At 39.5% G+C, this 17,302-nt stretch overlaps 1 protein-coding gene across 2 annotated transcripts in view; it reads right to left on the reverse strand.

Moving 5' to 3' along the window:
* LOC125465549 (nuclear receptor subfamily 6 group A member 1) overlaps window positions 1–17,302 on the reverse strand; it is a 371,434-nt gene that overhangs the window by 285,029 nt on the left and 69,103 nt on the right. For both annotated transcript variants that reach the window (XM_059638274.1, XM_048559188.2), the window contains exon 2: window positions 8,416–8,472. In XM_059638274.1, coding sequence (XP_059494257.1) covers window positions 8,416–8,472 — 57 coding nt within the window. The remainder of the gene's footprint in view (window positions 1–8,415; window positions 8,473–17,302) is intronic.

A 17,302-nucleotide genomic window follows, 5' to 3' on the forward strand; every position in this document is an offset into this window, starting at 1 on the left:
AATTGTAGGTATCAACTAACACGGATAAGAACCAAGTGTTTCACTTTATCTTAATCATTTCTAATAGAATCTCAATGCATGACTCTAAGTGAATCATATCAGTGGCATCAAGCTTAGTTAATAAAATGTGAGGCTGGATGAACACAGCAGGCCAAGCAGCATCTCAGGAGCACAAAAGCTGACGTTTCGGGCCTGGACCCTTCATCAGAGAGGGGGATGGGGGGAGGGAACTGGAATAAATAGGGAGAGAGGGGGAGGCGGACCGAAGATGGAGAGTAAAGAAGATAGGTGGAGAGGGTGTAGGTGGGGAGGTAGGGAGGGGATAGGTCAGTCCAGGGAAGACGGACAGGTCAAGGAGGTGGGATGAGGTTAGTAGGTAGCTGGGGGTGCGGCTTGGGGTGGGAGGAAGGGATGGGTGAGAGGAAGAACCGGTTAGGGAGGCAGAGACTAAAGCTTAGTGCCTAGTTATTATTTCAGCAGCTGAACATAGTTATGTCTACTGTCTCAACGGGTGATTGGAGAAAATGAAGGGCACAATTGGGTCCTATTAAAAAAAAGACAGAGGCTCTGTTGTGGTGCAGTGGTAGTGCTCAGGTTCAAGTTCCATCTGCTATAAAGGACCGTAATAACATTTCTGAACAGGTTAAATTAGAAAAATTTAAAAATTTAAAAAAAAAACAAAAATAACCCTGGACTTTGGTATCAAGTTACAAGAGTAAGTTCAAACTGCTGTGGGCCAAGAATATTGCATCATATTTCAATTGAATAGTTTAGGAACAGGCCCTTCAGCCCACCAAGCCTGCACCAACTCCAAGTCCTTATGTAGGCCTGCTACCTGTTGCCCATGTGCAGTACCCAAGTCTCTGTTTGCTTCCTGTTCATGCACCTGTCAAGATACTCCCTAAACATTGCTAACATGCCTGCTTCAAACACCTTCACTGGCGGAGCATTCAAGGTATCTACCACCCTCTTAAAAAGTTTTCCTGGCACTTCTCCCTTAAACTTTTCCCTATCACCTTAAAGCTGTGCCCTCTTGTAGTTGGGCATTCCACCCTGGGAAAAGGCTTCTAACTATCTATCCTATCTGTGCCTTTCGTAGAACTCCATTCAGTCACCCCTCAGCCTCAGTGAAAACAATCAGAGTTTACTCAACCTCTCTTCTTACCAAAACCCTCCAGATCAGTCAGCATCCTGATAAACCTTCTCTGCACCCTCTCCAAAGCATCCACACCTTCTTGTAGTGTGGTGACAAGAACTGCAAGCAATATTCCAAATGTACCCAACTAAAGTTTTGTACAGCTGTAACACAACTCGCCCACTTTTATGTTCAATGCCCTGGCCGATGAAGGCAAATGTGCTGTATGCCTTCTTGACCACCTTATCCACCCGTGTTGCCACTTGTGGGGATCTTTGGACTTGTACTCTCAGATCCCTCTGTATGTCAATGCTCCTAAGGTTTCTGCCACTTATTACATAATCCACATCCGCATTCGATCTTCCAAAATGCATCATTTTGCATTTATCTAAATTAATCTCCTTTTACCATTTCTTTGCCCTAATTTGCATTCCATCTTAATTCTGCTGTATCCTTTGCCAATCCCCCTCACTATCTTGAACTCTACCAATTTTGTTGTCATCTGCAAACTTCCTAATCAGGCCACCTACATTTTCCTCCAGATCGTTTATACATTTTTGGATAAGCATGTGGATAATGATGGGATAATGTAGGGGGAGGGGCTTAGATTAGTTCACAGGTCAGCACAACATCGAGGGCCAAAGGGCCTGGTCTGCGCTGTATTGTTCTCTGTTCTATATAAGACAAACAATAAAAGGTCTCAGCACTGTTCCCTGTGGAACACCACTAGCTACTGATCTCTATTCCAAGTACCATTCCACTGCTACTCTGTCTTCTACAACCAAGCCAGTTTTGTATTCATCTAGCCAGTTCACCCCAGATTCCATGACACTCTACCTTCTGTATTAGCCTGCCATGAGGTACCGTTTCAAATGCCTTACTAAAGGCAACGTAGATAACATCCACTACCCTTCCCTCAATCATTCTTGTCGCCTCCTCAAAAAAACCTCAATCAAGTTGGAGAAACACTACTTTCCCTGCACAAAACCCATGCTGTCTATCACTGACAAGTCCATTCACTTCCAAAATGTGAATAAAATCTGTCTCTTAGTATCTTCTCGAACGGCTTACCCTCCACTGATGTCAGGTTCACTGGCCTACAATTATTTGGATTTTCTCTATTTTCCACCTTAAACAAGGGAGCAACAGTGACCATTCTCCAGTCTTACGGAACCACACCTGAGGCCAAAGAGGATGCAAAGATATCTGTTAAGGCCTTAGCTATTTCCTCCCTTGCCTCCCAAAGTATCCTGGGATAGATCCCTTTTGACACTGGGGATGTATCCAACTTAAATGCATTTCAAGGCACTCAACACTTCTTCCTTCTTTATATGACTTGTTGGAGAATATTCATGCTGCTTTCCCTAACCTCAATATCCCTCACGTCCCTTTCTTTGGTGAATACCAAAGTAAAGTCTCATTCAGGATCTCATCCATTTCGTCTAACTCCATAACATCCCTCCTTTAGCCTGGAATGGGACTACTCTTGCCCTAACTACACTCTTGCTCCTAATAGATGATTCAAATGCCTTGGGATTCTCCTTAACCCTGCTTACCAAGGAAATTTAATTGCCCCTTTAGCCCTCCTAACCACCTGTTCAAGGACTTTATCTGTTTTTAGTTGCCTAGACCTTAGAATATGATTCCTTTTTTATAAAACTACGATGATAATTTCCCCTATCATCCAAAGTTCCTGAATCCTGCCATTCCTGTCCTTCATTTTCACAGGAACATGTTTTTCTGCACTCTAATCAACTGATCCTTAAAAGACTCCCATATGTTGGATGTGGATTTATCCTCAAACAGCCGCTCCCAATTCACATCCTCCTATAGCTAACCTTCCCACTATTTTACACTTTTATCCAGGTTCCACTGTTGTCCTTATTCATAAATATCCAAAAACTTACAGAACGATGGTCACTATTCCCAAAAATGCTTCCTCACTGTAACTCTGGTCACCTGGTCAGGCTCATTTCCCAATTTCAGGTCCAGTAAGGGCCCCTCCCTTATTGGCCTATCCACATGCTGTTTCAAAAAAGTCCTGGACACACCTGACAAATTGTTCCCCATCCAAACCCGTGGCACTACCGGAGTCCCAATCAATATAGGGCAATTAAACTCAGCCACCACAATAACGCTGTTATTTTCACATCGTTCCAGAATCTGAATATATAGCTATTTGTCTATCTCCTGGTGGCAGCTGGGAGGTCTGTAATACACTCCCAGCATTGCCATACACCCTTCCTATTCTTGAGGTCTACCCCTAATGCCTCGTTGCAAGATCCCCCCAGGGTGTCCTCCCTCAACACAACTGTGAAATGCTCCCTAACCAGTAATGCAGCTTACTCACCTCTTTTGCGTTTTCCTCTGTCCCGTCCAAAACATGAATATCCCAGAACGTTAAGCTGCCAAACCGGTCTCTCTTTCAACCATGTCTCTGTGACAGCAACAAGATAATTGCATACAATAATCTAAGCAAATACAGTCCAAGCCTCCAGTTCCACCGATCTCAGCAACCTCTCCCTAACTGCACTTCCTCTTAGCATATTTGCCTTAGATGCAAGCTGTTCCCCAGTCTCTATACTTACTGACCTCCTGCTCCATTTTCCCCCCACATACCAAACTTGTTTAAACCTGCCAGAGATGCAGTGACCTTCCTGCCAGGATGTCAATGACCTTCCAGCTTAGGTACACCACATCCTTCTTGTACAGGTCTCACCTTCCCTGGGAAGGTATCCCAATGATCCACATGTCTGAAGTCCTCCACCTTTCACCAGTTCTTTAGCCACATGTTCAACTGTACTCCATTTCTGTTCCTAGTCTCAATAGTATATGGCACAGGGAATAATCCTGACATTACTACCCTAGAGGTACTGCTTTTTAGTTTACTACCTAACTCTGATTTGTCATTGTAGGATGATGGCACTCCTCCTACCTATGTCATGTCTTCCAAAATGGACAATGACTTCTACCTGTTTACACTTGTGTTTCAGGATGCTCTGTATCCACTCTCAGACATCCATGATCTTGGCACCAAGGAGGCAACATACCGTCCCCGAGTCTCTTGTAGCAACAGAAGTGCTTGTGTCTCTGTTTATTGAATCTCCGATTACTATTGCTCTACTATGCTCTGCGTCTCCCGTCTGAACGACAGGGCCAACTATGGTGCCATTGCTCTGGCTGCTACTGCTGTCACCTGATGGGCCATCCCCCTCATCAGCATCCAAAACAGAATACTTGTTTGACAGGGGGACAGCTGCAGTGGACTCCTGCACTGACTGCCTGCCTGCCCCATCTTGCAGTCAACCATTTTTCTTCCTGTACCCTGGGTGTGACCACATTTATACAACTTCTAGCTATGACAATTTCTGTCATTTGGGTGCTCTTTGATGATTCCAACTGCTGCTCAAACAGTTTGGTGGGTAGCACTTTACACGCATAAAATTTTACCATTCTAAATGATCAAATTTAACAATACTTGTATAGTGCTTAAAGATTGATGAAGGATTTAAAAAAAAAACACCAACATCTGAACTGAATCTTTTCAGAATCTTGTTAATGACACCAACAAAATCCATGAGTTTCGAACTGAACATGATCCATGTAACACAAATGCCAAAAAAGCAAGAATTATACAGAGTTAAATTAAAAATTGGAATATCAAAGGTACTGTATCTAACCTGGGATATAGGCTATCATATACAGGCAGCTACAAACAATATACTGTGCAGTGATATCATCACTGGCAAACCAGAGGACAAAGCTAATGCATAAAAGACATGGGTTCAAATTTCAACATGGAAACTGGTGTAATTTCAAATCAACTAATAAATCAACCATAAAATTAGTTTCAGTAACACCAGATCCTCAGCAATGTGATTACCCTCTGCAACGGGCTCACAAGCTATTCAGTTCAAGGGCACTTGGGGATGGGAAACAAATGCTTGCCTAATCAGCAATGCCTACATGAAAGAAAGATACACAAGGTCAAAATTCCATTGCTCAGAATATTAGGCATTTATTACTTGGCTCAGTAATATGGATAATATCTCCATAAACATTTAAATATACTTGGAATATTGTTTTTAAATTCAGATGACATTTCCTTAAAAGATTTGTTAAACTATAAAAGTTGAAGAGTAGCAGAAATACAATATTCAATAAAAGGTTGCGATAAACATTCATTGCTGTCGGTGGGTTTTATTTTGAAACAACTCACTGATCAGTGAATGCAAACTGCAGCCCAAACGTCTCTGTTCAAGAAAACCCTTGGACAAAACTTGAAAATTCGTATCGTGAGCTAAATATTTCCCTCAGTTCTCAAAAATGCTTCTCAGAGTAAAAACTAAGTTTTACAGAATTATTTGTACAGTAATCTGTAACTTATTTAAACATTACTGAATTTTCCACTTGACATTTTCAGCTAAACTTTCTTTTGGGGTGGTGTTGTAAAACTTGGATTTGTGTTCTGAATTATAATTATTATAATTGAATTATAATAAAGGATCCTCCCCATTTAAACCCATTTTCTTACATTCTTCTATACTTGTTGATGTGACCAATGCAAATACCTTAATTTTTTAATTCATCATGGGATGAGGACGTCACCGGCTCGGCTAGCATTTATTGCCCATCCGTAATGGCCCAGAGGGGTAGCTAAGAGTCAGCCACATTACTGTGGGACTGGAATCTTACATAGGTCAGACCAGATAAGGATGGCAGTTTCCTTCCCTAAAGGACATTAGCAAGCCAGATGGGTTTTCTGACAATTGACAATGGATTCACAGCCATCATTAAAGATTCTTAATTTAGATTTCTTTTTATTGAATTCAAATTCCGCGTGATCATGAACCATGAAACAAAATTAGTGCTGAATATTTCATATAATGAACTGATCGCTTCTGTTGCTTTTGGCATCCATAAACGGACAGATGCAGAAGGCTAACAGACATTCTAAGATGCTCACAGTGCTGATCCTTACACGTAAAAATAGATTGTCATGAGAGAATAGATGCACCTACACTGGATAGTTGCAGAAAGTTAATATACTGCAGCGAGTTTTGAATGAGCTGGTATATGGAACCTGGCAAATACAAGGCCAGCAAGGTGAGTGTTAGGGTAGTTTGAACATGATTGTCTTGATTGACGTTGATGACTATTTCAGCAACAATTGAACACGGGGATGTGGTGTCCGAAACTTAGTCAAACACAAAGCCAGAACTAAAACAAAGTTGCTGGAAAAGCTCAGCAGGTCTGGCATTATCTATGGAGACAAAAGCAGTTAATGTTTCGGGTCTGGTGACCCTTCCTCAGAACTGGGCCAACAAAGCCTGAACTACTAAATGTGATCCATACTGAAATAGTTTTCCACGGGGGTGTAATTAATGAGAAAGATAAAAACCATAACTGGAAAAAGCTGTAGTTCATCTGCATCTCAATATCTGAGAACAAGGAATTGAGCTAGGAATTGTTTTAATTCACTTCCTGACGTATTCATGTCTTCTTACGATGTCACCAAAAGCCAGTACATAAAAGAGTTAGCTGAGGTGGCAAAGGTTAGACTCTGCTGACTAACTGGAAGAAACAGTGGAGGGATAAGAAGATAATACATTACTCCTTATGGTTTCATTACAATTGTGTACCATGGTATCAAACAAAGCTATTCCAACAGAGATAGATAACAGAGGACAGGTATTTGTCAACTTTGTCAAATACTGTAGTGAGGATCAAAGAAATGAAACAGGAACCCAAAGAATGTCATTTGTAATGTTGCTTAGGGATATTGAACTGCTGTGACAAGGCTGAAGAGCTGACTATGTATTGATGGAGCTGCAGGAAAGATGGTATAGCTATAAGAGAAGTTGGTGGTTGGTACACCCTTTGAGGCAAGGCCTGATGATGGAGGTTTTGAAAAGAAGAGGGATAGTATCTGAGAAGAGGAAACTATTTGTAACATAGGTTACTGGGAGGATAGGGGAAGAAATTGGGTAATCAAGCTTTACTTGCAAAATAGTTTTTTCTGATTAGTTATAAGCAGTGTTCGAAATACATGAGGAGACGGAAATAGAGAGACAGGGACAGAAAAGAGAGAGACAAATAGAGAAAGACAGGCACACACACACACACACAATGAAACAGAGAGAGACACTGAGAAGAAGACACACAAGAAGGAGGTCAGTGGGAAGTGTGTGTGCATGTGTGTGTGCGCGCGCGTGCATGTAACAGTGAAAGTCTGCAGTGGGGTAACAGTGAAGGGATGCTGCAAAGGGGGAGGGAACAATTTTTTTTAAAAACCACTTATAGATATCTTTTGCCTTTAAGTGTGCTAATTTAAATTCTGTGATGTCTAAGATATTAATACTTCTCTTGCTGTAGCAGATTCAACTTTAATATTAAAGCATCATATAGAATCATAGATTCCCTACACATGGAAAGAGACCATTCAACCAATGAGTCTACACTGACCCTCTGAAGAGTATCGGCACATCCCTGGTCACTACAGGGCAATTTACCATGGCTAAGCCACCCACGGCTGATAACTGTTGAGAATTTTGATGTAGTCTTCCAATTGTGCTTCTGAGAGGGTCCAAATATCCAAAATGTTAACAAATACAGAATATTTTGTTACCATGTGACTGCATCCCCTAATAAATGAGTTTAGTGAAAAATGAAAAAAAAAGTCCCTGAAAGCCAAAATGCAGCTCAAGAAAGTCTCAAAATAAGCCCAAGAAAAAAAATATTATTTGTGCCCTGATGGTAAATAAGAGACAGGTTTCATGAAGAAGCTCAGATAGGTATGAGGGGAAATTGAAGGGAAATTTGTGAAAGGTGCAAATGTAGGGCCAGTGCTGTCAGAAGCTTGGGACAGTTTGATTTAATGAATAAATGGAGAACGGGATGCAGTTGTACAGAAAGCTTTGTTCTTATTCACAAATGTACTACCTTGAGGTGTTGGGGAGGTAAAATTGCCAGAGGTAGTGGAGAGGGGTAAAAGAATTTTTCAAGATAATATCTAGCATTGAGTTTATCCTTACTTACTGACAAAGATAAAGCTATTCCTTATTTTAAAATGAACACTTTTGCATAATAACCGCATATTTTATTTTATTATTTTATTGCCCTCTCCGCCATATTCTGTGCAATCTTTTACAGGGAAAATTACTTTTAGAAGTAAATATATTCCTATTAAGCATAAAAATACTAGAGCATAGACAATAGCCTGGAAAGAAAGAACAAAAACGTGTGTTTGTAAATTCAATTATTCGTCAACATTTACTCACTGTTCACCGAGTTCATCTGAAGCACTGATGAGGATTCCAAATGCTGTACATCTGTACCTACAGAAGATTCAGAAAAAGAGGTCAAATATAGCCATATGTGACAAGAGCCAGGTAAACTACAAGCAAGATTATATTGAAAATACATTCTCCCAGATTGCCATTTATCATGTGTGGATTGAACGTCACAAATATAGTTAAACAGTCAACTGACTAAACAAGGTAACATAACTGGTCTTATCAGAGGGGTGGAACTGCTTGAATGAGAGAGTTGGAACAGATGCCAAGATGATACCTAAATCACACTTGAGCTTGCAACATGTTAGACTTTTCAGATTACAATACCTACCTACATAGTTTATGTATTCCTCAACACCTAACTGTGTAACAGTGACAACAGTGCTGACATGGTAATTTGCATAAATCAACTGGCATTGGTTAAACTCAAAGATTTTTATCATTAGCCATAATTAATCTTGGAAGATACTTGGAATTCCTAATTACTCTGAATAAGAGATTGAGTGTAGAACTAGAATCACACAAAGGCCAGCATGGGTAGAGATAATAGGCTCCCTTTTCCGATATACACGTGAATAAATAATGGATTTTGAAGACAACCTAATAGTTTCTTACAAGAATTTTTCTGACAAAAATCGCCAAGTGACCAAATTGATTGAATCCAATTTTACAATCTGCTGTGGTGGAATTTGAACTCATAACCCCTTCGGTTGTTAGTCCAATATCAGAGCAAAGCAGTTACCGGATTTCAACCACTAATCATTAAAGCCAGTCAGTCATCACAAATCAGCAGTAGATGCCATGCCTATTGTACTGAGTTGGTTTGTGCAAATATTGATATACTTTAGATTAAGGTTCAAAGGTGAGTCAAGTGATAGAAATCTAATAGCATGGCATATGGTAAATCTTCAAAAGTTTCAATAGATTGGCTTTGGTAAGACGGAGTTCCACGAAGAGTCAGAGTCATACAGCACAGAAACACACCTTTCAGTCCAACTCATCCATGCTGACCACGTTTTCTCAAGTAAACTAGACCCATTTGCCTGCGTTTAGCTCAGATCCTCTCAACCTTTCTAAGTCATGTACCGATCCAAACATCTTTTAAATGTTGTAACTGTACTATGCATCTATCACCTCCTCTGGCAATTCACTCCATACGTGGACCACCATCTGTGTGAAAAAAGTTTCCCCTCAGGTCCCTTTTAAATCTTTCTCCAGTCACCTTAAAAATAAGTCCCCTAGTTTTGAATTCACCCACATTAGGGAAAAGACCTTTGCTATTCACCTTATCTATTGCCCCTTATGATTTTATAAACCTCTGGAGGTCACCGCCTAACCTTCCACTCTCCAAGGTAAGAAATTTCTGCCTATCTTTATAACTCAAACTCCACAGTCCCGGCAACACCTTTTCTGAATCCTCTCCAATTTAATAATATTCTTCCTAGAGAAGGGCTACTATAGTTGTAAGCTGAACTCCCGAAGACTCCTCAACAATATCTTGTACAACCTCAACATGATATCCCATCTCCTATACTCAATGATCTGAGCAATGAAGGCAAACATGCTAAATGCCTTCTCAGCCTCCCAGTCTGTGATGCAACGTTCGAAGAACTATGTACCTAGACCAGTGGATCTCTTTTTGACAACACTTCCCAAGGCCCTACTATTAACTGTATAAGTCCTGCCCTTGTTTGTTTTACCAAAATGCAATAGCGTGCATTCATTCAAACTAAGTTCCATACGCCACTCCTCAGCCAATTGGTCCAAATAATCAAGATCCCTATGTAATTTTAGATAACCTTCTTCACTATCGAAAATAGTCACTAATTTTGGTATCATCCTCAAACTTTACTAACCATGCCTCCTAAGTTCTTATTCAAATCGTTTATACAAATTTCAAACAAATTGGACCCAGCACCGATCCCTGGGCAACTTTGATTTGAAGCAAACCCACAACCACGACCATCTAGAAGGACAAGGGCAGCAAATGCATGGAAATACCACCATCTGCAAGTTCCCTTCTGATCCATTTATTATCTTGATTTAGAAATGTATCACTATTCCCTCAGTGTTGCTGAGACAAAATCTTGGAACTCTCAATGGTATTATGAGTGTATCTACACCAAACAGATAGCTGCAGTTCAAGAAAACAGCTCACCACCACCTTCTAAAGGACAACTAGAATGGGCAACAATGCCCATCCCACAGCGACCAGATACTACGCATGATTTTTTTTTTAAAGAAATCCTTGAAATGATGACAACTTTAAACATTTTTAACTAAAAAAGCTTTAAACTGCCAAGGGTTCCAGAAATATTTTGAACAGCAATTCTACACAAGACTTCTCCCTACTTCAGGTTACATATTTCAATATCCAGCATTTCGCACCCAACCCAAAGTGCCCGAGAGCAAATGGTAGGGAACTACCCCTTGAAGTGCTGCAGTCCTTACATAGAGTTCAACTACAGGGGGCACCAATTTAAGGTGATTTGTACATGGATTAAAGGCTACATGAGTAAAACATTTTTCACATGGAGGGTAGTGGCCTGGAGAGTCTGGAATTCACTTTCCAGTTTGCAGCTTGAAGCAGATTTCCTGAAATCATTTAAAAAGGAACCTGGACCTATACCTGAAGCAGTGTAACCTGCAAGGTGCTGGAAAGTGGGAATAAAAGGAGTGACTATTTTATTCAGCTAGCAAATTCACTATGGGGTCAATGGCATCTTTTTATGGTGTAACCTTTGCATGATTCAATGTCAAAGGCTCTTGAGTGAACCTGCAGCAAAGGGTAGTGACCTAGAGTATCAGCCAAGACAGCCAACAAAGCGCGCATGTTGGTTCCTGACAACTGACCTGTAGATTTAGCCTGCCAGTTCAAGTAAGATGGGGTAGTCTTAACATAACTGTTCAGATCTTTAAGTGCAAAGAGGAGCACTAGGAACACAAGGAGAAGGAGCAAGGGGAGACACAAGGCAGAAATTCTCTTTAAAAGCACTCTCAATCCTACCACCCCTCCTCCAGCTTGATCCAATTATTCCCAATTCCTGAACAAAAGCCCCACATTTCTGCCTCAAAGAATAAGCCTGCTGGAGGGAGCAGCTTTCTTGAAGTCGTCAAACACCAGAGCTGCTCTCATGTTGGCAGCTGGGAAGTAGAGATTACAATTAAAAAAGAGTCCAGGTTAGCAGAAATGGTGTCCAACATTGAAAATACATTCTAAGAACGAGTCCCACGAGGAAACATCTCCCACTCAAGATTTTTAAAAATGTCATGATATTTCAGTATTTAAAAGCTTTTCTAAGGACTGTTGTGGTGCATTGATGGTGTCCTTGCTTCCAGGCCAGAAGATCAAGGTTTAAGTTCCAACCTGGCACAGAAGTATATCATAACATGTCCAAGTAGGTTGCTTAAAATATTTTAAGCGCTTCCCAACCGATCAATTTCCCAGCCCTATTGATTTCCACTATCCTCTCTCTTTAGTTTCACCTGACCAGTTTCAACCAGCCCAGGAAACCAGTGCACTGAAAACTGAATCCTGAATCCAAACTTGATAATGAAGTTAACAAGTTAACTTCTTAACAAAAACCTGCCACAGCCCTGGCTATTCCAAGGGATTTGGGTGGGTGTTGGAGGTAGTGACAATTCACAACACTAAGAAACACACAAGTTAAATGCTGACATTAAAGATGTCTGCCAACCCCTGCACTGAACCATTAATGGCTCCTAGAGGTTCTTTTTAACTCTTACCTTTATCAGTGGCACAGATCCACTATTTCCTGGGTCACAGCCTGAGTACTAACTGCCTCAAAACTTCGAACAGTAACACTTGCGCTGCCTGAAGCCACTTTTGCTTCTGTAATCTCCCAGTTTCAAAATGCAGCTATCTTCTGTCCCAGTAAAGACAAAAATCAAAAGCAGAGAACCTTCTTAAACTCCACCAATCTCCATGATAAGAAAGCTTGCTCTGAATTAGGTGAAAAATGTACAAAAAAGTTGTGGAATTTTCCCATTAATCTGATAATACATAACACTGCTGTTTATATGCTGTGGGCTCTGGGTGGCTGTATATTTAGGGTTTCAACAGTAACTTTTGATTTATTACATTTCTTCACTCAGCATCAGTATTACATTTAATTTTTTTTAAAAATGATTTTGCTGTTTATCCCCTTGTTCTCATAATCCATAAAATGATTGGGTCTCAAATGCTGGTATTTCTGTTTTATCTTGCCACTCCATTTCCAGACCTGCAACAAATTAAAAATGTGTTGTTTATTTGGCTTTCCTGTTGATAAAATATCTAACTGCAGTCCAACTTTTATGTTAATACCCTTCATTTACACTTACTTCTACGATCCGAGACGACAAATGAGTTTTACAACTTCTCAGATATCACCAAATGCTTTTTAGCTAATTTAAGCAAGGAAACATTCTGTGTGGTCATTACTACAAGCAGTTCAACTATGTCTCCAGCTCAGCAAGTCCACCTGCAATTTCTGCCACATTTTTTAGTTGTTGGAGTATACATGACTCCAACTTTTTAAGACAGCAAGGTGCTTCGACTGCATTTATCCTATTCTCTACTGTTGAGCTTTACTTCTTCAAATTAAAATTTATACTGAAACACACAAACTAGATATTCGCAACAATTATCCTCTGAAATGGCCCATCAAGGTTCTCTCAGTTCAAGCATAACTTAGGAATGACAATAAATGTTTTTTTTTGCCTGTGACATCAACATAGCAAACTATAAACTAAATTAAGGCCACATCGCACTAGCAGTAAAAACACAGGCAAACAGAAGAATCACAGTGAGAGATGAATAGAAAAGTAATTTTTCAAGAAGTCACGGACGTTTGGAGGCAAGCATCATCCACGGTGGCCTGAGAAACAACTTCAGATCAGAGAAAGTTTACAGCCGACAACAGATTAAGGAAAAAAGTTTCACCTTGGGGAGTGCAGTGCTTCCATCAATATCAGCAAAATGAAGGAGCTGGTCATTGACTTCAGGAAGCGGTGTGAAAGGCACACCCCTGTCTGCAATGGTGCTGAGGTGGAAACGGTTAGAAGCATCAAATTCCTGGGAGTGATGATCACCAACAGTCTATCTGATCCACCCACATTGACGTGACAGTCAAAAAAGCACAACATCTCTACTTTCTCAGGACGCTAAGGAAATTCAGCATGTCCACAAGAACTCACCAACTTTTATAGATGCAACATAATAAGTATCCCATCTGGATGGATCACAGCACGGTGTGGCAACCACTCTTCCCAAGACCGCAAGAGACTACCAAGAGTTGTGAATACAGCCCAGTCCATCACACAAACCAGTCTTCCATCCATTGACTCCATCTGTACTTGCCTCTGCCTCGGGAAAGTGGCCAACATAACCAAAGGCCCCTCCCACCTCAGCTATACTCTCTTCCACCCTCTTTCATCAGGCAGAGCATATATAAAAGTTTGAATACATGTATGAATTGATTCATGAACAACTCCTTCCCTGGTGTTATCAGACTTTTGACTGGGCCCCTCAAATGTTAATTGTAGTCTGTGTTCTGTACCTTCTTTGCGGCTGTAACAGCGTATTCTGCACTCTGTTTTGCTACCCTGACGCACTTTATTGTACAATCTGCCTGCATAGCATGCAAAACAACACTTTTCACTGTATCTTAGTACATGTGACAACAATAAATCAAATCAATAGTTGCAGTCTGCACAGACCGATATTTAATCAACAGGGCCACCAGATACACAACACAGCATCGTACGTTCAACTTCCTATTCAAGATTTAAAGATATATCCCGGAAAACATCAGTGCTGTCTGAAGGAGAGTGGCATGTTGCAGGCTTTTTGGTCAATGAACTTATATCCTTTCCAGGTGAATATAAAAGATCCATGGTACTACTTTAAGAAAAGCAGGAAATTTTCAATATTTGATTTAAAATTAGTTCCTCTGGCTAACTAATCAAAAACAGATCAACTGGTTATTCATTTCAATTGCTGACTATGGTGCTTCAGTGCAAATTGGCCATTGTTTTCACCAATATAACAATGGGTCAGCACTTCAAAAGCAATTCATTGGTTTTGAAGCACTTTGCATTGTTCTTTATATGGTTAGACTCCAAAATTAAGTTCTTTTTCATTGCGCCATTAAACCATTTTACAGAATCAGCACCCTCAGCTGTACGAACATTCATTAATTTTGAGTGAATAAATAAAGGAAAAATTCGAATCAGAAGAATCTTTTAAAAAAGAATGATAACAATCTGCCACCAAGTATTTGCAGAAGAGATAAATTTTTAAATACCACCTAATTTTATACCTTTATTGCACATTCAAAACTTTTCTTATCTGACTAATATAGAATAATTTTTGCAACAGATAATACACAATAATTTATCACAATCTACCATGTCTATATATGTATAGACATATCATGTATATGTGTTGGACGTGGCTGTTGCTGAGTGAACAGCATTTATTACTGGTCCCTAGGTGTCCAGCACCTGAGAGTTTTAACACCCGAGAGCTCTGTTTGTCTACCAACTGTTGTTATTTCTGGGTGACTCTCTATTATATATTTATACTGTTTCTATGAATTCCCTTGACCCTCAAATTACTTCCTATTTCCTTGTTTCACTTTTCAATTAACCCAATAACTTTCTAAATTCTGTCCAATCAGATCCACTCCTTTCATTAAACAAGAAAGGCATGAAACATTCAGTCTAATAATGTAATGTTTGATAAAGTTCGGTAAAACACTATAGGGAAAATAGGTTTACTTTGAAATACGGAAATCTGATACATAATAACCTGTGTTATAAGTAATAGTTTCAAGGTTTCCAAAATATTATTGGTATTGTTATTAGTTAACATTATACCCTCTACCTGTTCCGAAAAGTCATTAGATCAAATATGACGCTATTTGCTGGCCTGAATGAAATGCTAAATGTGGGTTCAGCAGATGGTCATTCGCAACATGCTTAACAGCTGTCCAGTAAAATAGCCAGATGGTTATAGATAGACACAGGACAGGACCATTAAGCCAATCTGTAGGGATAGAATCACATCAACTGTCAACATTTTGAAGAGCTTATCAAATATCCTGACAGCTCTCAAGCAACAATTTCCAATGAAAACATCAATAAAACCAAGACAATGCTGTTACTAGCTCTGAAATTACAGTGGATCCTTGTGCCAGAAATTGACTTGATCAACTAATTGCCTCGAACCAAATGTTAACCTTTTCCTTCTTTTACTACAGCTTTGTTATATCTGCAGTTTGAACTAGGTACAGCTATGAACTAAGTTATTGTGATTTTCTGAATTTCCAATTGAGATAGAAGGGTGGATTAATTATGATTCACTAAAAAATAATTTGTAGTTGTATGAAAAATCATAGGCTGCCCATCCTTGATTTTCTATGTTTTGTTGTCTTTTCAGTGGGAATCCACAATTGCAGGATGGCAACTCTGAGGAAGGGTCACCGGACCCAAAAATGTTAACTCTGTTTTCTCCTCCACAGATGCTGCCAGACCTGCTGAGCTTTTCCAGCAACTTTGTTTTTGTGCAGAGTGGCAGAATTGTCGTTTTAAGTCTATTACACATGTTCTACTCTTTCTTGTGATGTGGCAATTGTTGGGTAACATCAGCATTCTTCGCTCATCCTAATTACCCTTGAGAAGGTGGTGGGAAGTTGTCTTCTTGACCAATTATGTCCGTTTGATGCAGGTGTTAAAGAAAGAGAGTCACAGAATTTTGACCCGGTCTTCACCAACATGATACCAAATGAAGATGATGTTTGGGTCAGAAGGGAACTTACAAATGTTTGTGTCCCCACGTACCTGCTGCCCTTGACCTTCAAAATGGCACAGCCTCCAGGTTTGCATGATACTGTCAAAGGAGTCTTGGTGATTTGCTGGAGTACATCCTGCAGGAAACTTTTTTAGGGGAAGTGAAGTTTATTATTGTTGTTTTTTTTAAACATACTCCATTTGTATCTCATCAGGTATTTAGAGTAATATCCCTACAACTAACAGCAATTACTTTTGCCACAATATCATTTAAATTATCATCTCAAAAACAAACTCCAAACTCTCATGTGCCGTTTACAAGGTCTTTCTTGGCATTAATGACTACCAGTTGAATTAGGACACCATTAATGAAATCGTCAATTAATCATTTATAGTGGGCTGAATGATTACATATTTTTGGCACATGTAATTTGGCATTGAAAATATTTTAAAACCACATACTATTAAAAGGATATACTTACATTCATTATGTGTAGATAACAGCTAATTTAATGGCCACAATTAACATAACTTAGAACAGAGTAAATTGTCACTTTCCTGCCAAACTAGAGACTTTAAAACATTTAGCCATTTGTAAGAGAATAGAGGCAAACTGAAGTCACAAGTCAGGTAAAGAAAGTTACCAAGTTTGGAATCAATCCCCAACAACCCTTTCCCTCATATGCCACTGAAACACATTTTTTTTTAAACACAATAGCTAAGTATCAGACAACAGGAAATTTTGGCAGCAGGATGAGAGATAAAGATAGTCAGTCAAGCACAACAGATACAGATAATTTTTCTTTTACATCATTCACTCTGATCGTAGGCCAAACATACAAGTTTGAATCCTACATTTCTATATGTTAATTTATTTAGATTATTGAAGAGAAATTTCCACAATTATGTATTACATTTTAAATTTGGAAAACAAATTAGAAATGCCTATCTATAAAATGGTAAATAAATCTACTGTCTTTTTTAAAAAGTACAATGCAAAAACCTGCAACAACTCTAAGAGCAGTGATAAAGCAACAACCTTTTCTGACTAAAATGATAACTAAAATAATGCATTTCT

Source organism: Stegostoma tigrinum, chromosome 29, assembly GCF_030684315.1.
Source record: "Stegostoma tigrinum isolate sSteTig4 chromosome 29, sSteTig4.hap1, whole genome shotgun sequence".
NCBI lineage: Eukaryota > Metazoa > Chordata > Chondrichthyes > Orectolobiformes > Stegostomatidae > Stegostoma > Stegostoma tigrinum.